Raw genomic sequence first — 25,747 nt, 5'->3', positions numbered from 1 at the left:
CCCAAGTGTACGCATCGGCTAGAGACAGTGTACTTAGGTGGCTGGACCCAGTTCACCACCAAGCCATCCGCATTGCTACTGGAGCATTTAGAACATCCCCTGTCCAGAGTTTATATGTAGAAGCAACGGAACCGCCTCTGTCATTTCGACGAAAGCAATTGTCTTTAAAATATACGCTTAAATTAAAATCCCTGCCAGACAACCCTACGTGGACATCCGTTTTCAAGCCACGATGGAAAAACCTATATAACACTCGTCAGACTGCCAATCGGCCTTTTGGTATCCGTGTCCAAGAGCTGCTCAGAGAGCTCAACATCATGGTAGACAATGTTGCCCAGTCACCAAGGCAACCACTTCCACCCTGGCATGCTTGCCTACCATCATGCGACTTCTCCCTTAAAAATTGGGGTAAGTCCATAACTCCATCTTCTATCTACCACCAACTCTATGCTGCCCACCGGGTCGAATACTCCGACTTCCTGCCTGTCTTCACTGATGGCTCGAAGTCAGAGTTGTCTGTTGGATCTGCTGCTATCTTTCCAGGTCTTTCTATATCTGGAAAGATTCCCCAACAATGTAGCATATATACAGCCGAGTTGTATGCTATAGAGTTAGCCTTGGACCACATTAAAACCCATAGGTACCAAAAGTGTATGGTGTACGCTGATTCTCTAAGTACACTGCAGGCTTTATCGGGTAGGAGGTATAATCCTCATCCATTTGTGACCCGGATTCAGCAGACGTTGCATTCTTTGTTTGAGTGTTCATTTGACATTCGTTTCTGCTGGATTCCAAGCCACATTGGGATAGTGGGAAATGAACTGGCAGATGCTGCAGCCAGGTCACCTGAACCCCAAAACAGTTATTGCCTGTTAGCCCCCTATACAGACTACAGGCAGTTAATACACGATAAATTACTGTCCCAATGGCAACAATCCTGGCATGAGCAAGTCACAAACAAGCTCTATCAGATAAAGCCTGTAATCCGACATTGGCAGTCTAGTCTGCGCAGGAATCGCAGAGAGGAAGTTGTTTTAGCTCGGCTCCGCATAGGACACAGTCATCTTACACATGCCTTTTTGCTGAGGGCAGATGACTGTCCTATGTGTGAGAATTGTGACACCTATTTAAGCATACGCCACATTTTAACCGAGTGTCCACGTTTTAGACACGAACGTGATTTTTATTTTACCGCTTTTAGTCCTCTGGCTGAGCCTTATACACTCAGTCAGATTTTATCCGACAATGATAATGTGTCTGCTGTTTTTAACTTTTTAAAATTAGTAAACCTTTTTAATCGAATTTAAAATTCATTTGGCATTCCTTTGCTCATATGTTTTGTAGTTTTACTCCTTTTATATCTCGACATGGTGGCCTAACTACTTAGGTCACTGAATATTTTCACTTTTTATATATGACCGGTATTTGGCGCATTATAGCCTCAGTTGCTGATGCGCCAATAAACCCCAAACCAAACCAAACCAAACCAAACCCAGATGGCACAAATGAAGCTAGAAGGATGGGCAAAGAAGACACTACATGGCAGACAATACGGTGACCTCCATCAAGATCACTCCAATGCATGGCTCATGAGTGGAACGCTCTTCCCCAAGACTGAAGGATTCATGCTTGCCATCCAGGACCAGGTAATCGACACCATAAACTATAGAAAATACGTTGCCGAGGAGCCCGCAGTAGCAACTTCCAGAAAACCCATGAAGAAAAAATTGGGAAGTACACAAACCTAAGATAGGAGATCAAAGAGATGTGGCATATGCAACAAGTAACGACCATTGCATCATAGCGGCAATAGATCTCCCAGAGAACACCTACAAGGAACTCCAGAAAGTCGCAATCCTGAACACTTATGGGATAGTCAGAGAGTGCCTTGACCAACATTTACACCAGACATAACAACCCCTCTGTGTACTTGGTAGCAATACCCTTCACGAGGTGGATCCCCCAATCAGAAAGAAATAATATTAGAGCAATAATAATAATAATAACATCAGTGATACATTGGAAGATACAATGGTTTAGGGCTTCTGCACCGGATGGCATGCAGAGTAGAGAAGCTTACAATGGCAGAATAGAACATCAGAATGAATATTTTATAGCAAACATAAAAACATAAAACTTCATCGATAGTTCATTGATAGTTCTGGCACCTCATTTCAGGAAATCAACAATGATCACTCCTTCTGGATACCAGAAGATGGATGCCATGACTTTCCTATCTGATTTCTGCACTCAATACTTTTTAGGAGGGAGAAAAGAGGGATGCTTCCACTGTTTTTATTGTTTCAGGGTCGAAGTGGTCCACCTATATTTCATCCATAGTGACATCCTCCTTCCTCCTCAAACTGAGCTTCATTAGCTTTAAAATGCTCTAAAGTCTCACAATGACACCTCACTCTTTTCTGCTTGTGATTACATTCAGGGCTTCAGGGACCCATCTTGAAGTAACCTTCTTCATTCTTAAAATGTGAGCTCGTCTGTATGAGATTTTGAATGTTGTCTCAATACACTTCTATATTATCCTGCAGTCTTGCATGATCATGTCATGAATGGCATCCACAGCCTTCCCACTGCAGGGTGCATCTTCAACACTTTCATCTATGCTTAAATTCTGTAACCCAGTTTTTGATGGTGGCGTATGAAGGGCAAGATTCCGCTAATGTTTGCTGCATGTCTTCATGAATTTCTTTCAGTGATATTCCCTATAAATTAAGGTACTCAATGACTACACAGTACTTAATTTTGTCAATAACTACCATCCTCATTCACCTTCCACACTTAAATGCCCTCTGTAAAGAAGAATTATATAATAACTTTACAAAATCTAATGTAATTAAAGGTTACTAACCCAACAATTTCTGTTTTTGAAAGTAATGTATTATTACAATATATTTCTGCAATGCAATGCAATGCATGACCAGATAAAAAAAAGATTCTTTATGGCAGATTAGTGGTTTTATCACTCATTTGGAGAGGTCTGGATTCAAATCTTTTAGAGACTGGTCTTAAAATATAAAGGCTTTCCCATGAGTTATTTCAAGCTGCACAACACAACCTGCACACAACATACAACTTGGCCATAAATGCATATTTTTACAGGCATAACAGGAAAAAAAAATGGCCTTAGATGTTAATGCTACCTAAAATCAATAACAGCAGTAAAAAAAATTTCAGCAGAAATATCTGTATTAGTTTATATACTAAAACTACCTGAATGAATGAAATTCAAAATTATTTTATTTTTAGTTGTGGTATGAAAGTGTGCTTTAATTTTAAAACAATCATTAGCATTATGAATATACACACACACACTGGCCAAAAATACTAACCTTTATATTATGACAATCATAGACAGAAGAAATTGAAGTAAATATACGAATAAATGCAAATAGATGCAAAGAAAAATGTGATGTGAGGTGATGATGTGTTGCCTCGTTGAGCATAAAGACTGTACATTCCGCTGCAGTAATCTGAAGCCAGAATGGTGGAAATGCATGATTGATCAGACTTTGAAAAAGTTCTTATCGTGGGTTCACGTTTAGCAGGAGCCACAATTCAAGAAACGAAAGACATAACTGGGTTCTCAAAACCATCCATCTCAAAGGTTTTTAATGACTGGAAAGCAAGCAGTTCTTCCACGTCTCAAAGGTACAAATATGGTTGTAAAACAATACTTCAGAGCAAAGCTGTTGTACTGTACGAAGGACTGTATAGAAAAATAGGACATCCAGTGTGCAGCAAATAACATCTGAATTCAACCAATCCCAGAATTGCCCTATTTCAACCATACCATGTGCAGGGAATTGAAGAAATTGGGTATTGACAGTTGCTTGCCTATTCGGAATCCACGTTTCAGAGAAAAACAGGGAATCTGCTTGCAGTAGTGCAAAGAATGTCATGATTGGACAGTGGAACAATAAAAGAAAGTCATGCAGTCAGACATCATGATACCCTTTGTTTTGCACTGATGATGCCGATCGGGCTAGCCGAGTGGGTAAAGTACCCGCCCGGCAACCCAAAGGTCGTGGGTTCGATTCCCGCCTCGGGCTTGGATCAAAGTACTGCAAAAACCTTGGGAGGTGCAATATGGCCACAGAAGCCGATGCGCCAACAACTACCAAATCAAAAATCAAAAAAGCACTGATGATAGGTAGAGATTATGGCAAGAACCTCATGAAGCGATGGCAACCCAAGCATCTGGAGGTGGTATCATTTTTATGGGGAATGTTTTATTGACATGGACTGAATCCGTTAATACCGGTGAAAGGTATGTCATCCAGGGAGTACCTGAATTTTGTATCAGATCTACTGCACTCTGCAGTGTTACACTTTTATCCTGAAGGTGATGGCCACTTTTTGAATGGCAATGCAACAGCACATCATACCAGAGTCATGCATGAATCGTTCAGAGAACATGACTCTGATTTCTACCATCCTCCCTTGTCCCACGTTCATCTGATCTCAATCCTGTTGAGAATGTGTGGGATATGCTGGAAAGAGCTATTTGGCAATGAATTCCTCTTCCTTCAACTTTCTCCATTACGCAATATTTTGCTGGAAGAATGGTTATAGTTAGACCAAAATGCCCTAAAACACCTTATGGAATCTATTCTGCGCAGTACACTTGCTGTTATTCGAAACAAAGGCAGTCTGATTTGATACTGAATAAATGTTTTTATTTTTTTGGCTAGTGTGTGTATTGTAGCTTTATAGTTGTTCACTTGGGAAAAAAAATAAAATATTCTAACTGCCTGCTCTGCAGACTGCCAGTTTTGGGAATCTACTAAGTAGCACCCACATGACAACTGATGTTATTAAATTTGATGTACCTGTTAATGGGTTAACTATCTCCTAACAAAGACTAGTGCTTTTATTGTTATCATATATAAATAAGTACCATGACATTTTAAGTTGCATCCAGTATTTTAAAAGTTACTGATAAATATTAATCCTTTTTAGGCATCAGCAAAATTTTTCGATGTGACTCCCTTAGGACGCATCTTGAACCGTTTCTCTTCTGATGTGTATAATATTGATGATACACTTCCATTTGTTTTGAACATACTGCTTGCTCAAGCTTATGCTGTCATTGGAACCTTAATCATCACTTGCTATGGCCTGCCATGGATTATTTTGCTATTTATCCCTCTTATTGCTATCTACTATTCAGTACAGGTATTTATAGATGTTTTGTTACTAATGATACTGCTTAATATTGAATTGATGTACAATGTAAAATTAAGGTTCTTTATGCCTTTTGAAACTGTATTGCTTTAATATCTTATTACAGTTATGGGATTTGAATTTTAATATTAGTATAATTTCTTATTTTAATATTAAAATATAATTTTAATATTAATATAAAAATAGACTTTTTTATAATTTATCATTTTTATATATTTTTATATTTATAATTTTTTAATATAATATAATTTCATAATATATTTTAGTTATCATGTGACTACATAATTACTGAGTGGGAAAAATTTTAATTGGTAATATTTTTAATAAATAGTAGCAATAGCTTAATTTTTTAGTACTTACCGTAATATAATCTGCAGTTGGCTTAGAGTGAATAAGGTGGAAATAGGCTAAAAAATTGGATTTAATGTGGATGAGCTTAAATCTTTGAATGGAGTTAAAATATGCTCAAGGAAATAGAAGTGCACATCTTCATCCTTGGTTGTCATGAATTAAAGTTGAAAAGAATTGGAACTATGAGAGTATAATCAAAAGACCAATAGCCGTAACGATAGGCTTTTGTTATTAACGTCTTCAATTGGTAATAGTGGAGAAAGAGAGAACACATGTATTTAAAAGAACTCTAAGTTCCCATGATGCTCTTTGATGCACGTGGGAATCTCAGGTGCGTGAAATTCCAGACTGGGGAGAGGTTGTTAGGGTAATTTTGCATTTAATACGTTTAATTTAGATTGATGCCGAAACCATTCTATGATAAGGGCTTCATACTGATAAATTCTGAAACTAGATTGTAATTTAATAATGGGGAGTGCTGAATCTACTAAAGGTGTGTGGTTATGGGATTCTACATGTAAAGTCAGTTCTGTATTTGCTTGTCCAGTTCTAAAGCTATTATAATGATAGTATACTCATGTATTTGATGTTTTTGTAGAGCTGTATTTTGAAGTAGTGCTTCCGATATAGCATGAATTACATTTTTGCTGGCATTTTATTAAGTATACTATGTTGTTCAAATCCAGATTTGGTATTTATAAGTTTCTTTATAAGAATTAAACATGGAACCTGGTTTATTGTATGTTGAAAATATGAGTGTAATGTCAGTATTTGCAAATATTCAACAAAACTGTCTAACAAGGTCACTGTGATAAGGAATAACTACGTATAAATTGTTTTGTGTGTTATGTTTGGATGGATTATTAATATTATTTTGGACATTGGAAATAGTTTTTTGAATTAACTGTAAAGGGTATTTCCTGGATATAAATTTTTCTGTAAAATATTGTACAATATCTTACAGAAAAATTTATATCTAGGAAATACCCTTTACAGTTAATTCAAAAAACTATTTCCAATGTCCAAAATAATATTAATAATCCATCCAAACATAACACACAACAATTTGCACTTAGTTCTTTCTTATAACACAGTGACCTTGTTAGACAGTTTTTTCAAATATTTGGAAATACCGACATTACACTCATATTTTCAACATACAATAAACTAGGTTCCATGTTTAATTCTTATAAAGAAACTTATAAATACCAAATATGTGATTTTAACAACATAGTATACTTAATAAAATGCCAGCAAAAATGTAATCCATGCTATATCGGAAGCACTACTTCGGAATATGGCTCTACAAAAACATCAAATACACGAGCATACTATCATTATAATAGCTTTAGAACTGGACAAGCAAATACAGAACTGACTTTACATGTACAATCCCATAACCACACACCTTTAGTAGATTCAGCAATCCCCATTATTAAATTACAATCTAGTTGGAGAATTTATCAGTATGAAGCCCTTATCATAGAATGGTTTCGGCATCAATCTAAATTAAACGTATTAAATGCAAAATTACCCTACAACCTCTCCCCAGTCTGGAATCTCATGCACCTGAGATTCCCACGCGCATCAAAGAGCATCACGGGAACTTAGTTCTTTTAAATACACGCGCTCTATCTTTCTCCACTATTACCAACTGTGAAGACGTTAATAACGAAAGCCTATCGTTACGGCTATTGGTCTCTTGATTATACTCTCATAGTTCCAATTCTTTTCAACTTTAATTCATTACAACCAAGGATGAAGATGTGCACTTCTGTTTCCTTGAGCATATTTTAACTCTGTTCAAAAATTTAAGCTCATCCACATTAAATCCAATTTTTTAGCCTATTTCCACCTTATTCACTCTAAGCCAACTGCAGATTATATTACGGTAAGTACTGAAAATTAAGCTATTGCTACTATTTATTAAGTCAATTAAATCGGTACCCTAAGGAATCCTACAATTTATCCAATTGAAAATATTCATAAAAGCCAATATTATATGCTACCAATTTTGGGACCATCCAAATAATAACTTTACAAGATTTAATATAATTAAGGGATTACTTATTTATCATATATAGATAAGTAACATAACATTTTAAACTGCAACCAGTATTTTAAAAGTTACTGATAAATTTATTAATCTTATTACACATTATTCAAGCATGTGACTCTATATGCAAAGTATGATTAATGTTATAAGATGTTTGGAACATATACATTCATGATAAAAGTTCTTATTCCCTTTCTTTGGGAAACTTAGAAATCTTGTTTTCTTAAGCTAGGAGATAATTATTAGGATTTACATATTTTTATCTTTTTTGAAATTAAATAATTCACATATATGATAACATTTTATTTTGTTTACATGACAGAAACATTATAGATGTACATCTCGAGAGGTGAAACGACTCTCCAGTGTAACTCTCTCCCCCCTCTATGCCCATTTTTCTGAAACTTTAAATGGACAATCAGTGATTCGTGCTTTTGGTGCCACAGCAAGGTGAGTAGGTATGTAGGTCATTTACTAAATTTTTTATAGTGCTGAAATTAAAAAGATAGACTACTTCAATATATATATTTCATTGATGGATTACGGATGATGACAATAAATTAAATATACTGTTTTGAATTCTACCCTTATTTTATGTATTGCATATTTACTGCATTCCTGAGTGCAATAATTTCTCTGTATCATCTTAATTTTTTTTTCTTTTTATGGTGAATTTGAATAGTATAGACTGACAACATCACTTTGCATACATAATGCTTAAAAGTAATGAATTAGAGGCAACAGCATTACCTTAATAGTTTTCATGCATCATAAAAGAAAAAGAAAAGACAAGCGATTTGATTCATGAATCATTAAAATTTATTTAGTTTTCACAGCACTACATTTTTTGTTTCACTTTCAGATCATATTGCATAATATTTGAAAAATATGTGAATGTCTTTTGTGTATTTCAGGTTTCGCAGACAGAATGCTGAAAAACTCGACGACAATCAGCAAGCAGTGTTTGCCACGTTACTTGCCTCACAGTGGCTTGGTCTACGTTTGCAAATGATTGGTGTTGCTGTGGTAACAGGAGTAGCATTTTTATCAGTCCTGGAATACTACTTTAATTCAGTTGATCCAGGTAACCTTAGAATGGATGCCATATATGCATTCTATTTCTCTAGTGGTGTATTTTAAAATTATACGCATTGAAATAATATTGTCATTACTGTAGCAATAATAATATTATTGGCACCTTTAATATTAAAGTTTTTGGCACCTTTGCAATGCAAAGTATCTGTTAGTATCATCATATCCGTTTGTCTCTACACATGTAACAGCTATATTCCAATGCATATATTTATTTGAATTAAATATTTGGCTCTTTTAGAATGATCTAATCAAATTTCAATGAAATCAGACAAATAGAAATACAACTTTTTCCCCCTCTTATCTTAAGTTATCTAGGAAAGTTTTTTTCCTATATTTCCTATATGATAATTTATCTTAAGTTATTATATAGGAAATAAAGTATATTACAAAAAGTTGAATAAATTTTATTGCCAGGTACATTCACTGAAGTTAAATTAATTATTTTTTATATATTATTTATTAATTTGTGAAAAGTTAATTACTTATTTACTTGAATGAAAAAATTCAATTAATTTATTATTAAATGAATTGCATTTTTCCAAATGTTCCTGAACTGAAAACAATAAACCAAATGTCCCTGAAATGTAATGCAGTGTATGAAATTTATAAAACTGATGTGTGTCAATGATAATGGTTCTGAAAAATACAGGGGCATGGTAGTCCCAATTGATAGGTATGCCTTTTCTATTTGCATTTGTGTTTGCACATGTATGATTCTCTAATATAAGCAAATATGAGTTAAACCAAAGTGTGTAAGATTGCAACACTGTTGATTGGTTATTAAATATACAACTTTAGTGTAATTCAAGAATTGGATTGAACATGGGCTTTGTGTTTTAGAAACATTAAAATGAGTGTGCAAAATGTGTATGTGAAGGATGATCAAAAGGGGAGGGTGCTTTATGATAATAATAATAATAAAATCCATCCTTTGTGGTTAACATATTATTCATCTAGCAGAACAAATTTTGTTCATTCGTCATATCAGTAGTAATTGTTTTATTTTACACTGTAATGCACATAATTTTAAATTACACTTCCTACAGAATGGCTTTCTTATAGTTGGATGCACATACATATTTTTAAAACCGCACTTATTAACAGTTGAATAATTAGCATAAACATGTTAAATAACATTATTAGCAGTGTTGGAAAAGCCAGCATTTTTGTTGACAGCTTTTCTGATCTTTTTTGATTCAGGGTTGAAAACCATGAGATTGAGCAATTACTTAAAAAAAGTTAAAGGGCAGAAACAGTTTGGGCCTTATTCTCACTGTGACTGAATTTATCAGCCCCTGGTGAAGGTTGCTTGAAGAAAAAAAAATCCGGTTTTTCTTCTGTCAAATTGGAAGAAAGAGTCTTAAAGAAGAGTTTCCCATTGAAGCACCGAACCAGCCCCACCAAACATGGAATCAGGCACAAAACATAAGTGACTTCATTGCCTATTGAAGAGCACAAACTCATTTCAATTGCCTGAAATCTTAGGCAGTTGAAAATGTATGTTAATAAAAATGTGGCTAAAGGGAAAGTGCTATATAAACAAGGGAATCTGGACTTTCCTCAACAATGACTCAGAATTATGACTTGGTTTCATCATCAGGTTTCACTGTAACCCTGCCCCAAATACTGACCTGGTTCTTCTTACAGAGCATACCCAGCATGAAGTGTTGAGTGTTGCTATTATCATAGAACAGCAGCTGATGCTGGCCATCATTTCTTGTCGACCACAGATGGAGTTCTTCTATCCATGCTCAAATGCCTCAGCCTATATGTCATACAACCACTTTTAATAATTTTTAATTAGCTTCTTTCAAACTAGATTTTCCACAGCATTAGAACACTACAGGCCCATCTTCATTCTTCTAGCCTGCTGAAGCTTCTGCAGAAAGTTCTACTCCCCATCCTCACTGAGCAGATACAGCCCAGAAATCCACCCCAAATCCACTACTCCCTTCCACATAGATCAACTTTTACCAACTTGCCAGCCACCACTAATGCACCTTGTCTGCATTTTAACAAAAAAAAGAAGTAGTTATCACTTATTTGATTATTGTGGCTGCCTTCAATGCTGTTCAAATAAACAGACTTCTTATTCTCCTAGAATGCCACTATCGGATCAGAGGAGGTATATTTTGTTTTCTGTCTTCTCGTCTGCGAGACTGCATAGTAAAGCTTTATACATGCTCACACCCTTGCAAAGTCCATCACTGCTGAAGTGATGGACTTTACAAGATTATAACAGACATAATCTCATCACCTTCCTTCCGGGACACTTATGACTGGAGGATCTTTCTTATTGCATAAGGGCCAATCCAGAGTTATGCTTGCTTTCATCAAAACTCCATCTTTCAGATAAGGTTCTGCCTCATCAGATGCTCAAACAGACACGGAATCTTGATGCTGACCTGAACAAATTTGCTGTTGACTTGGGGGTACAGAAAATAAATTCTCGATATTAGATCTCACCCCCATAATTAAATTGTTTCTTAAGTCTGCTTCTTCTCTCTGAGGATGAGCTCTTTATCTTGATGTTAAGATAGCTGAATCAGATGTTTCCACTGTGAGGGTTTTTTCTTATTTGTTCTTAATTTTTTGTTCATGATTTTTATTTTTAAATAATTTAAACATTGTTACTTTTATTCTGTTTTATTTTGTGTATTATGAATCCTCCAGCCATACTGGAGGATTCATAATACAGACTTTATCCAAGAAAGAAACTTTCCTCTAATGTCACACAGCTCCTGTTTGTACAGCAGTAGTCAGACCTCCATAGAACAAAATCGATCATTCACCCGAAAAAATTCGTTACACAGAAATTTCATTATAAAAAAATGACCTTTTCAATAATGAAAAATACTGTAATTCAACATTCAGAAATATAGTAAAATATGGGAAATAAATCAGAAATACGTGGGAATGAATAAATTTTCTAACATTTTAAAACAAGTAATTTAATATTAAGAAATTACTAATTACACAATGTGCACATTATATTAGTACACTTTTAAGAATTATATTGTGGCGCCTCTGTAGCCAGGTGGGAAGGAGCAGCAGTGCATAGCACACGCTTCTTGATTAGACCGGGTTTTTTAGCATTAGCAGTAGCATTAGTAGAGGCATTTGATGCACGAAAGCAAGCTTATGCAGCACCAGACAAAAAAAAAAAAAAAAAAACCACTTTCACTTCACCCCTCTGTTTGTTTGAAATACCTGTCCAGCTGAGCCTTAAACTTATTTAAGCTATCAACTTCCACGACATGGGATGGAAGTCTGTTCCACCAACCAACCACCCACTGGCTAAAGGCAAATTTCCGCACATCTATCCTACATCTGTCTTTCCTCAATTTGAATTTATGCCCTCTCAGGTGATTATTCTGAGCAAGAGGAAGAATCCCATCAGCATTGAGCATGCTCAAACCATTCAAGGCTTTATACACCTCTATCAGATCACCTCACTAGTGCCTAGTCTCAAGACACTGTAATTTGCAAAACTTAAGCCTTTCTTCGTAAGAGCACCCCTTTGTTACATTCACTAATCTTGTTGCCCTTCTCTGTACCAGCTCTACATCCTTCTTGAAATGAGGCCTCCAAACCTGTATACAGTACTCTAGGTGTGGCCTGACCATTGCCTTATACAAGGGAATAATCACCTCCTTATCCCTGCTAGAAAAATTCCTATATATATCATTGACAATACACCATGAGCTACTCTTGCAGCCCGTCTGCACTGCTCAGAGAACTTCATATCTGCCTGCACAACCACCCCCAGGTCCCTTTCATTCTCTACCACTGTCAGTGTAGTACCACAGAGTTGATACGTTGCTCTGGGGTTGCTGTTTCCCATATGTAGTACTTTACATTTGTCAATGTTAAACTTCATTTGCCACCTCTCAGCCCATCTGCTCAACCTTTCCAGATCTGTTGCAGCAGCATAGTGTCAGTAGTGTCCTTAAAAACCCTGCCAACCTTCACATCGTCTGCAAACTTGGACATTAAGCTTGATATACCATCATCAATATCATTTATAAATACAGAAAACAATAATGGACCCAACACTGAACCCTGAGGGACTCCACTGATAACATCAGTCCACGATGAGCAGTGTCCATTGATTACCACTCTGTCTTTTCCCCCTCAACCACCCCTTTATCCATAGCAGCAATTTGCCTCCAATGCCACACTGCTCCAATTTGTGCAGCAGTCTTCCATGTGCAACAGTATCAAAAGCCTTTCTAAGATCCAAGTATATAAAATCAAAGTTATTGCCTGCATCCAGTTCTTTTGTGACTGCATCATAGTATCCAATCAAATTGATCAGGCAAGACTTCCCCTTAACAAAACCATGCTATGTCCGAGCTATAACTGAAGTCTTGTCTAGATGATTCTGTAGTGCTTCTTTAACCAGTGCCTCCATTAATTTTTCCTGTAAGTTAAACTTCCAGGAAAATTAATGGAGGTTAAACTTACAGAAGTTAAACTCACAGGTCTATAATTACTTGTGTCAGCCTTTGATCCTCCTTTGTGAATTGGGATCACATTTGCACATCTCCAGTCTGTGGGTACCTCCCCTGAGTCCAAGGAAGCTCTCATAATTATGGCTAAGGGTTTGCTTACTTCCTTTGCTGCCTCCTTTAATATAACTGGATAGATCCCATCCACCCCCAGGTGCTTTTCTTGTCTTTATCTTCAACAATTTCTCCTACACTTTACTCTCAGTTATTACAAGATTATCTAGCTTACTGCCAGAGCTGAATACACCTCTGGCATTCCCCTCGCTGAATAACTCCTCATGTGTGAATGTCGATGCAAAATATTCATTTAGTTTGTTGGCTACCTGAGCAGGATCATCAACAATTGACCCATTGATATCGAGTGGACCAATCTGATTCATCCCCTTCCTTCTAGAGTTTACATCAGTAAAGAACTCTTTGCTGTTTTTCTTTGCATCCCTTGCCAAAGATTTCTCGTAATCTGCCTTCGCCTGCCTAACCTCCTTTGTAACTTGGTTACAGATCAACTTGTATCTATCATGCTTCTGTGTCATGTGTTAATTTGTTTGTATCCCATGCATTTTTCTTCTCTGCGTTATGAAGGGTTCAATATATTTTCTTCATGCTGAAGGCCTCGACACAAAGTTTCAAATGCTGCCAACATTTCATGTTTGAAAGGTTTATTATTGCCTTCATTTTTATCCAGCTCGTTGTCGATATTGTCACTAGTTCTTTGAATACTCTCCAAAATGTTGGAGTTACTCGGATATTCATCTACTATGACATCGTTATCAACTCCTAAAAATTCTTCAAGAACAATTTCCCCACTGATCAAACCTCTCGCTTGGAGTTCTTCCCAAGATTGCTCAATGTCTTGTAGCAGTTCATCCCTCTCATCGCTGTTAATTGGCATTTTAGCAAAACCTGCTTTTGTGAAACAATTCTTAATTGTTGTTTCCGTCACATCTTGCCTCCACACTTTTGCCAACTCTGATATGCACATCCACAAATCTATAATAGAATCTATAGGTTGATTGGGTTTCTATACTCAGTATAATGACTGATCTGTACCTTTCATCTGCTTCTGTCTGATTGAGCTGGTGTTCTTATCTCGATGTTAAGCCTGCTCGATCAGACCTAAACTTTCGTGAGGGGTTCTCTCCTTTGTATTGAAATATGTTTCCATTTTTATAATTACCTTTCTTCATTTTGTAAATAATTGTTCGAGTATCCCGAAAGTATCGGGAGGCTGTAAACCCGTGGCTTTATGGCCATGAAGGGCAATAAAGATTCTCTCTCTCTCATTTTTTTCAGTATGCACCTTTGGTAGTGCATTTTCAAATCCATGGCCCATTGGTGCAGTTTATACGAGGTATTCGGAGGGAAGAAAACAAGCTTCACCTTTGTAAGTTTTGAAGTTACTGAGTGTAGGTGAGTAGTTTTCGACAATCAAAGTGATTTTTCTGTTTTCTTTTGTCATCTTTCTATCGAAATTTAAAATCCACTGTTCAAAAATTTCACTTGTCATTCAAGATTTTTTTGTTGTAGTTGTAGTCCAACTCTGATGACTTTACTCCTTTGAAACATCGGGGTTGTTTACTTTTTGCCTATTACCAAAAGCTTCACTTTGTCATTGCTAGCCATATTTGCGCCAATCAAGGCTGTAATTCTCCTTAATATTTTTACCACCTACACATTTATCACCTTTAAAAATCAGTGTCTTGTTCGGCAAACATTTAAAAAATAGACCTGAAAAATAGAATTCATCAACATTGAATATGTGTTCGGGCTCGCGTAGTCTTCCATAATGTTTTTTTCAAAACTGTTTCTTTTTGAAGAGTACAGTCTTTTACAATTACAACCCCACTTTCACCAAAAATAACTTTTTTGAAACAGAACTGGCTTGGAATGTTTTATGCCCCAGAAAAGATGCATACTCCATAGATTTTTCTTTTATTAAGGGCCCTGATATTGGCATGTTTTGGTCTTAAATCAACTTCACCCACTTAAAAACGGCTTCATGTACAACTTCATACAGGCATAATTTTGCACACTTCCAATTGGGTCTGATGCACCATCCAACCGAATTCCGTTTCCTCAAACTGTTTGAGAATCGAGACAGAGTTTTTCAGAATGGTTGATATTCTGAACACTGTCAACCATTCTGAAAAACTGTGTCACTCTGACAGAGATACCAAATTTTAAAGTGATTTCTTTTTTTTTTTTTTTTTTTTTTAATACCCTGATCTACACTATTAATCACTTCCACTTTATCCACTTCACTTAAAGACTTCCTCTTAGACATTGTAAGATTACTTGCCCAGTAGCTGTGCTGATTTAGGTGCTGAAAACAAAACTGATTTAGGGACCACTTTTAATTACCATACAGATGACAGGCAAAATTTAGTGGATACTCATTTCTGCGAAAAAGCAGATGAATTTCCGGGATAAAGGAAAATCACTCTCTACTAATTCTCTAATAGGGTGCTTACAATATGAAACAGGTTGACCACAGCCAATATCCATGTCGGGAATATGCCTTAATCTTTGCCAATAACTGTGGGCAACAAAGATCGCAGTTGACCAGCATGACTTCTGAGTACAGTAATGGCTTTACAGGCAACACTAAATTGTGGAATGCTCTTAAGAATTAAACCCTTTAGCTATTAAAAGCTAAAGTGATTAATTCTTAATCCTTTTAGCTCTTAATTTGTGCTTTCTACAGCATCAGCTCTATTGCCTAAAGGCCAAAGGTGCGAACAATGCATACCTGGGTCTTTCGAAATCAGTTTGTTATATGGAAATTTTCTTCATTATACGGAAACTATTTTCAGTGTAATAACCAAGGGGAAATAAAAAAAAGTTTGCTACATAGAAAAATTTGCTATATGGAAGTTTGTTAAAGAGAGGTCCGACTGTATTTTGTGTGGAATAATGTCAAAAGCTTTACTGAAATCTAAATATACATTGTCAAAATTATTATTTCCATCCAGTTTCTTTGATACTGCATCAAAATAGCTAATCAGATTAGTCAGACAGATCCCCTTAATAAATTCATCCAGTGATTTGCCGACCGGGCTAGCCAGGTGGGTAAAGTGCCTGCCTGGCAACCCAAAGGTCTAAGGTATATTGATGTCATGTGGCACCAGGGGTTTCTCCCATCTCCACGTTGCTTTCATTGTGGGTGTACCAGTTTGCTGGGAATGCCAGAGGTTTAAAAGTGTGTGGGTATTGTACATGTGTAATGTCGTGTACCATTGTTCATCTGGCCATTTAGCCGCTCGACCCCTGCTGGAGCCCAACGTTGCCCCACCTTCGACCCGTGGGGGCAGACCAGGACAACCCAAAGGTCACGGGTTTGAATCCCACCTCGGGCTTGGATCAGAGTAAAATGAAAAAAACTTTGGGAGGTGCATTATGGCCACTGAAGCCGATGCGCCAACTAACAAAAGAAAAAAAAAATGCAATGCTGTATAATTCCATTTCTATTAAAGTGATTCTACTTCTTTAGCCACTGACTCCATTATTTTGCATGGAACAAAGGTCATGCTTACAGGTCTGTAATTGCTCATATCACTCTTTGATTCCCCTTTGTGAATAAGAGACACATTTGAACCCCTCCAGTCTATAAGAACCTCCACTGAATCCAAGGATGCCCTTATAATTATGGCAAAGTATTTGATTCCCTTTAGCTTTTAATATAACTGGATAGATCCTATCAGCCTCAGGTGCCTTATCTGCTTTTAGCTTCAGCAATTTCTCTTCCACTTTCTTCTCAGTTATGATAAAATCATTTAGCTCCAAATTATGTCTTGGTGTACTTCTGCTGTTCCCTTTAAAAACTTCACACGAGAATGTAGATGAAAAATATTTTTTAGTCCATCAGCAACCCGAACAAGTCTTTAATAGTTATGCCATTATTATCTCCATAGCCAAGTGGCCAGGAGCAGGAGTGCAGTAGCACGCTCCTTGAGTAGACTGGGGTTCAAGTCCCTGACTGCTAAATACGGTCGATCTGCCATCCTGCAGTGGGTTGATAATGGCTGCAGTTTTTTTTTTTTTATCTATCTAGTGGGCCAATGTTGTTCATCCCTTTCCTTCTAGTGTTAACATAAGCAAAGAATTCTTTGCATTCTTAGGACCTCTCATAATCTGCCTTAGCTTGCTTACGCCCCCCAGTGACCTGATTGCAGAGTAGTTTGTACTTTCTGTAGAATTCCACATCCACTGCTAATTTATAATGATCCCACATATATTTCTTCACAGGTGTCATCAGTTAATCTGGTAATATCAATTTAGACTTAAACCTTGAACTGTGTATCTCTTAGTTGTTATTAAAAGCTTAGCAGCATCTATGATTATTTCCCTGAATGCCTCCCATTTAGAAACTGCAGTTGGCAACATTATCTGTTGCCAACTGAATAGAATTTAAAAACTAAAGAACACTGTAGTTGCCTTTATAAAAGCAAAAACAATAGTTAAATTTTTGGTTAAGTATGGTTATTACACAGTTATGCAATTGGTTAAGTATGGTTATTGTTCATTCCATTTTCAGAAAGCTTTTAGAATTTATCATATCAGTTTATTTCAGATGATTCAAAGTTAATAAATTTGGTGGATTGGTTTGTTGTATTTTTTTAGGTTTGGTAGGACTATCCATTTCTTATGCCTTGTCTTTAACATCACTCCTCAATGGAGTAGTAACTTCTTTTACAGACACTGAGAAAGAAATGGTCAGTGTTGAAAGAGCTGTACAATATATTAAAGGTGTAAAAACTGAAAAAGGAGAAGGAATTCTTCAGGTAAGCTCAAAAAACCAATTTTCAGAATTTAATTTATAGGTATCTAATAATGTTACTAATGTGTTTTTTTTTGTTTTGTTTTTTAAGAATTATTTCTGTAGTGTTGGGTTTAAATGACAGAGTGTATATATAGGATCATTGTAATTAAAAAGTTGGCCAAACTATTGCATCACTTGGGTCAACTGTTTAATTAGTTTATATTGATTATTTAATAATCAATATAAATCAGTTTTAGTCTTTCAATAAAACTAAAAGGATTTAGTTTTATTGAAAGATTTTTGTCAAGGAAATGGGTAAAAAAATTTTTCAATAAAGATAGTTGGTCTAAAAATAGGGTATGTCTGCTGGTAGTGAAATGAAGTAAAAACAGTTTGTCAATTTAAGTAGTATATGTTTTAAGTTTGGTCCTTGAGGTTGTCGCAGACATTCTCTCAGATATGCCAGACATGCTGTATTGCTACCTGGGAGTCTAAAACACTGATGGAACTGATATTCGGATGAGCATTCAAGTCAAGTGGATCCAATTTCAGCGAAGTCCGGATGGTCTGTGACAGCCAAATCCTCTGCTTGCACCTTCACGATGGCGAGACTGTTAGTAATACTGAGTATAATGTCCATGCACAGGCACACTGTGGGTGACCACCCAGGTGTGAACCAACATAAGCAAGGGTCAAGGTGTGGCACCCACACCACATGGAGGAATGCCATGAGAAATAACACTTGAGAAATAACAATCCCAAAATAACTTACACACCAGGAGGAGTAGAATTAAAGCCATTTTGGAAGAAGGAGAATTAGGAATTATGATGCAAGCAGATGTGAAATTCTCTCTGCTGTGTAGACAACTGGTGGCAAGAAGGTCCACATTGTTCTGTCAGTGATTTATCAAAAACCTTATATAAATCACAATTATATAAGACAGTTGTGAGCCCTCATTTGAAATACTGTCCGAGTGTGGAGGTCACATCTAGAAAAAGACATTGAGCTTCTTGAAAAGGTCCACAGATGGTCAGTGTACCTGCTGAGATCAGCAAAATGATGCCAATATGAAGAAAATATTTGAATATTTGGGCCACAGAACTTGGTGACCAAGCACCTTAGAGTAGTTCTGATTGAAATCTATAAGACTCAAAGAGGTGATATTAAAATGAATTAAAGTGAAATTTTCGTGGTTATAAATAAAACTAGGGACCAAATTATAGGGAAGGAGATATAGACTAGATTGTAGGAAGTTTTCTTTTACCTAGCTAGTTGTTAATCACAGTACTGGAATTAGTTAACTAAATGGTAGTTGAGGCTGACAGATTGGAGAAATTCAAAGGCCTACTGGATTGATACCTGTGTGTGTGAGAGGAATGAAACGCAGAAGTTTTTTTTTTTTTTTTTTTTTTTGAAACCTAGGGGTTTCTTGTACCATATGGTTAATACTAATGGTAAACTTTTCCAGCAGTTTGCTAGGAATTATTCTTTTAATTTAAGCTTATTATAAATTTAATTATTGTTTCTAAGATATTCCTTTAATGGCAATTACATGAAGACAGTTAGAAAATTAAGCACTGTAGCCCTGTATAGAGCAAAATAATCTTTCTTTAATTGGATTAATGTAGACTCTACAAATGCCAAAATTTAGGATCAGTTCAAGATAGTAAGTGTCTCTTGTTGGTTCATCCCTGACCAAAGCTCAGAGATGAACCAGCGATCCACAAAATATTATATGAATAACTTACAATGTGATAATTGTTCAAACCTTACGTTAGACAGTATAGTAGGAGACTTTTCAAGAGAGAAAAAAAGAGCAAGAGACACTTAGAAAATAATATTTGCTGGGGAACAGTTATTCATTAGTCATTGTAAGATATTGCTCAGATGCACTGTAAGGTTAAAATCACCACAAAATAGATTGAGTAGCAGAGGGGGTAGTTTACTAATTATCCAGCCAAGAGCATCATTGGTGTTAGCAATATCTTATGCCGGAAGGATGCATATTGCCACTAAATTAACCAAGCAGGCATTGAGTTTCACTGTTATTACAAGTACTATCTCATAGAATATGGAGTAAGCACCTCCGTAGCCAGGTGGGAAGGAGCGGCAGTGCGTAGCACACGCTTCTTGATTAGACCAGGGTTCGAGCCCGTCACCACCAAATACGGAGGATGCGGAAAGGTCAGTGAATACCACCGCATATCCTGGAGCAATATGACCTTAGTTGCTAATGCTCCTAAAAACCAAATAACAAACAAGAATATGGAGTTACTACTGGCATGAACAAATTTAAGCTTGGTATCTATTATGAGAATGGCTCACTCTCCACTTCTAGAACAAGACCTTGATGTGTAGAATAGTGTATATCCAGGGACGGCTGTACAGGCTATTGACCCTTGTTCAAATTCAAGTCGTGTTTCAGATCACCAAATTACATCTGCATTTTTGGACGAAAGGTGTTGTTCGAAGGTCTCTAGTTTATTTTGGAGGCTCCTGACATTTTTGCAGAAAATTGCCATATTTTCTGCAGAAATATGATAGGGAGTGTTGACATGTGCTGATCTATCTGTTTTTGATTTTGGGTACTTCAGCAGTTTTGGCCTGATGTAAATTATTCTCTGAATTGGTAGTGATCGAGAGGCAGCATTATGTTGTGTCATATCAGGTTGCTTAGCATTTATTAATTGCAAACCAGTGATTAGAGCTGAACATATAATACAATGGTTTCTGACAGTTGCCAGACAATTAGGCTGTTTTGTGATCTGTTAGTCGTGTAGGTGGTGTCATCCCTTAGTTTTTTTTCCTGAATTGATTCTTTGGGATCTTAATTGTTTAGGAAAATTATGGATAATGTCAGTGGAAATAGTGGGAGGTTCTTTATTTTTGTTGTCTCATTTCTATTACTTTTATTTTATTTATTTATTTTTTTGTTCCAAAACTCACATATGAAACATATGAAAATGTATGTGTCATATTTATTTGCATACCATTATTACAATTATTATTGTTATTATTCTTTATGCCTATTGTGGATTCTATTGGTGGTTATTACAGAGGTAGTTTTAAAATCCAACAGGTTTCCAGTGGAATTAGTTGAGGCTTCAAAGTGATGTCTGACTTGCACCTTTTTATTCTCTTAAAGTTTCCTACTTCTTTGTCCAGTGCAAAATTTTGGACAGTACACATTTTAAATTATACATGGAGTATTTTGGACAGTGCTTTAGTTAGTGGGGAAGGAAGGAAAATAATGATATTTTTAATGGTGAACCTGGTACGTATTCCATATTTATTTTTAATTTTTGCTAATTTATTCACCATGTCTATGCCCTCAAACTAGTGAACAGATTGCAAAAATTGCAAAGAAATAGGGATATACCTGGAAGGCTAACACAAAAATATCATTAAAACCTCTTCGTCCCCTTTCCCTCTGACCAAATGACCAAAGCATTCTCCACGAAATATTATATGAATAACTTACAATGTGGTAATTGTTCAAATCTTATGTTAGACAGTATAGTAGGAGACTTTTCAAGAGAAAAAAGAGCATAAGACAGGCATAGCCTGAAGCCATAACTGAATCCGATTTGGCTTATCACACTTGGTGTTGAAGATCACCAGTCAAATTTAAAAAAAACACCTCTGTAATAATTACTTGTAGGAGCCACAAAGAAGCCTGTATAGAAAATCTATAGACTATACAGAAAGTATACTCTATCTATAGTTAAAACTTCTGATTTGGAAAATTCATGTCATCCATTATTTATATTATGGTTATCATATTAACTTTCTGTTATGGTTTTCTTTCAGCCTCCATTTGGTTGGCCAACCCATGGAGTGGTAACTTTCCAGAATGTTAGCATGCAGTACCATCGACATCTTCCTCTTGCACTCAAAAATATATCTTTTGAAACAAGTCCTGGAGAAAAGTTAGGAATAGTTGGAAGAACAGGAGCTGGGAAATCCAGTTTATTTCAGTGTCTCTTTAGGATGGTCGAATTGCAATCTGGGGAAATTTTAATTGATGGTGTTAATGTGACTTGTTTGAGTCTAAAGGAATTAAGGTTAGAATGAAGAATGTTTAAAAATAAGTATAATATTAAATGGTTAGATTCAGAAATTTTGTCATATTTAACTCCAAGTGTGAAGTTTATAAGACTCAGACAATATTTCAGCAGTTCGTGCCCTTCATCTACTCATTCTACCCAACTGACACTCCTAAGACTATTTTTGAAAATTTAGCATTAGCATTAGCATTAGTAGAGGCATTTGCAAGAAAGCAAGCTTATGCAGCATCAGCCAAAAAAAAAAAAAAAAGAAAACCCACTTCCACTTCACCCCTCTGTTCGTTCAAAATACCTGTCCAGCTGAGCCTTAAACTTATTTAGGCTATCAACCTCCACCACAAGGGATGGAAGTCTGTTCCACCAACCAACCACCCGCTGGCTAAAGGCAAATTTCCGCACGTCTATCCTACATCTGTCTTTCCTCAATTTGAATTTATGCCCTCTCAGGTGATTTTTCTGAGCTAGAGGAAGAATCCCATCAGCATTGAGCATGCTTAAACCATTCAAGGCTTTATACACCTCTATCAGATCACCTCGCTGGTGCCTAGTCTCCAGACACTGTAATTTGCAAAACTTAAGCCTTTCTTCGTAAGAGCACCCCTTTGTTCCATTCACTAATCTTGTTGCCCTTCTCTGTACTCGTTCCAGCAGCTCTACATCCTTCTTGAAATGAGGCCTCCAGACCTGTATACAGTACTCTAGGTGTGGCCTGACCATTGCCTTATACAATGGAATAATCACCTCCTTATCCCTGCTGGAAAAATTCCTGTATATCATTGATATCATTGTATCATTGTATCCTGTATATCATTGATATCCTGTATATCATTGATATCATTGTATCATTGTATCCTGTATATCATTGATATCCTGTATATCATTGAAAATGTTTTATATGATTTCTCTACTAAAAATTCCCAAAGTCTCTCTTAATTATTGTCCAATTAGGAAAATATAGAAATTAAGTTAAACCTTATTATAAGCATATGTTGAATGATATCTGTCGTGTACAATTAACAATGAGCTGGCTTTATTGATGTGTGCTTTCATCTAGTTGGTAATGCTCTCTGGCTTTGTGACATTGAAACATCATGTGGCTGATGTTCAGTTGCATGTATTTAGACATGTTGGACAGACAACTTGTGTAGTCGAGACCCACTAATTTTCTTAAAAAATTTTGCAAAAATTAGCTGATCTCGACTACACAGTTGTCTGTCCAACATGTCTAATAAAGTTTCGAGTCTTTAGGATTTCCATTATGTTTTTTTATACTGTTGCACAGTTTCTATTTCACTTGCTGACAGGTCTAAAAGGAATTTTATTTCAAAAATTAATAAAAAATGTGTTTTTAATATAAAAAATGGATTCTTCACAGTTCAAAAAGATGGGAAATAAAAGTGGTATCAAAAACTGAACAATTTTGAATTATTTATTTTTAGACCATGCATCATTTAGATTTCAGAAACCTTTCAAAGCATAAATATTTCCACATTCTTTCTGAAACACTATGTGCAGGTTTCCAGATCTGTATACAGTATTTCAGAAAGAATAAAAAAAGTAAATAAAAAATAAGTCAAATAAAAGTAAATAAAAAAGAATAAAAAAGTAATCAAGGTGTGGCATAACTAATGCTTTGGTATTAGTAATGGCAAATGATGTAAGAAAGCAAGCTTATACAGCATCAGCCAATGGGGGGATACACTACCCATAGCACCTGTCCATTCCTTCTGACAGTTTGTCTAGTTTTTCTTTGAATTTATTCAAACTGTCTACTTCTACAATGCTAGATGAAACTTTGTTCCAACAGTCAACTATCCACTGGCTGATGACAAATTTCCACACATCTATCCTGACCATCCTTCCTCAATTTGAATTTAAGCCCCCTCATGCGCGTAGTCTGAGCAAGAAGAAGAATTCCAACAGCATTGAGCTAATTCAATCCATTTAAAGCTTTAAACACTTCAATCAGGACTCCTCTCAGGTGCCTAGGTTTAGTTACTGAAAACTGAGCTGAAAGAAAGACTTTCAGAAACAAAAGTCTTTCTTGGTAAGAGTAGCCTTTTGTTCTCCCCTCACTAACTTTGTTGCTCTTCTCTGCACCCATCCCTTCTTAAAATGGACTTCAAGATCTGTATGCAGTACTCAAGATGTGGCCTAATCATTGCCTTAAAAAACAGGATAATCACCATCTTATCCCTACTAGCAAAATTCCTGCTGAGCCAAAATATTATGACCACCTCCATCTCCACAAGTGGACACATCCCACAGTACCTAGGAGAGCTGTCCTTATTTGACAAAATAAGGATGTTGCCACACAACTTACAAAACCAGCCTCTTGTCAGGTGTCAGTGGCCAGGATGGCAAGCAAAATAGCAACATGAGTCTTCATTTCTGATGTAAACCACAAGCCAAAGGGTAAAAAGCATAAAAATAAGAATAATTTTTTTTTTTTTTTTTTTTTTTTTTATGTAAACACCAAACAAGAGAGGTATTAGAACCTATAGTACTTAGTACTGTGCTTGGGTTGGAGGTTGAGAAGACGAAAGAAGATATTTGTTGACATTGGACTTGAACTTCTGTAGACTGTAATTTTCAGAAAATACGAATGAAGGAAGGTTGTTCCAGAAAACGGCAGTTGAATGAATAAACGAGGAAGATGAAAAGTTGGTTCTGTGAGCTTGAAGTTGGACAGTAAATGGATGTTGGCTGGTGGCGGCACGTGTTCGGACTGTTTTGAAAGAGAGAGCGGGAATTATAGAAGCCAATTCAGAAGAACAATGCCCATGGAAGTATCTGTAGAAGAGGCATGCAGCAGAAACAGTACGTCTATGAGACAGCGAGTGGAGAGACTCTGTTAGAGGTGAATCATTAATTAACCTAACTGCCCTCTTCTGAATGGAATCAAGAAGCCTGAGAGAGGTTTTGGGGGCACCACTCCAGATGTGGGAACAATATTCCATGGCAGGGCGGATTTGCGATTTATACAGAGTGAGCAGCTGTTTGGAAGAAAAGTAACACTTAGAGCGAAAGAGAAAACCAAGTTTTTTAGATGCAGAGGAAGCAATATTTGTAATGTGCTTGTGCCAAGAGAGATTAGAAGTCAGGGTAATCCCCAAAAGAGATATATCATTTTGCCTAGAAATCAGAGTGTCACTAAAGATAAGCATAGGAGCAGAAGAATCCTTTTTGCGAGATATAAGACAAGACTGAGTTTTAGAAGGGCTGAAATCAACTAAGTTGTCTTTTCCCCACTGGAGAATTACCTGAAGATCGACATTTAAGGAATTGGTAGCAGATTTTCGAGAAATTTAAGCTGATTAAGCAGGACAAGGTTTCTCAAAATGGAAAGTGGAATGCAATGTGCTATCATCGGCAAAACTATGGATAGGATTTCCAGTCAGTGGAAGAAGGTCATTAATATACAAGAGGAAAAGAGTGGGGGAAAAGAACTGAACCTTGAGGGACACCGGCATTAGTGGAGAAGTTAGAAGACAGAGAGCCATCTACCATCACCCTCAGTGAGCGATCAGAGAGAAAACTGAATAACCAATTACTAAAAACAGTTGGCAAACCATAAGATGGAAGCTTGTTTAGAAGACCTTTATGCCAAACACGATCGAAAGCCTTTGAGATGTCAAGAGCAACTACTTGTGTTTCACCAAACCTTTCCATTGAATTAGTCCATAAATGGGTAACATAAGCCAG

The 25,747-nt window shown here is 36.3% G+C and overlaps 1 protein-coding gene across 1 annotated transcript in view; it reads left to right on the top strand.

Annotated features, from left to right (window-relative positions):
* Positions 1 to 25,747, top strand: part of LOC150085095 (ATP-binding cassette sub-family C member 10-like) — a 121,693-nt gene that overhangs the window by 84,262 nt on the left and 11,684 nt on the right. Inside the window, exons 11-15 of the mRNA XM_090376464.1 lie at positions 4,978 to 5,193; positions 7,932 to 8,059; positions 8,524 to 8,693; positions 17,836 to 17,996; positions 21,786 to 22,039. Coding sequence (XP_090232590.1) covers positions 4,978 to 5,193; positions 7,932 to 8,059; positions 8,524 to 8,693; positions 17,836 to 17,996; positions 21,786 to 22,039 — 929 coding nt within the window. The remainder of the gene's footprint in view (positions 1 to 4,977; positions 5,194 to 7,931; positions 8,060 to 8,523; positions 8,694 to 17,835; positions 17,997 to 21,785; positions 22,040 to 25,747) is intronic.

This window comes from Mastigoproctus giganteus, chromosome 6, assembly GCF_048544385.1.
Source record: "Mastigoproctus giganteus isolate SK-2022 chromosome 6, ASM4854438v1, whole genome shotgun sequence".
Taxonomy (NCBI): Eukaryota; Metazoa; Arthropoda; class Arachnida; order Uropygi; family Thelyphonidae; genus Mastigoproctus; species Mastigoproctus giganteus.
The sequence above is the reverse complement of the archived record's forward strand: the minus strand, read 5'-3'. Positions and strand labels throughout refer to the sequence as shown.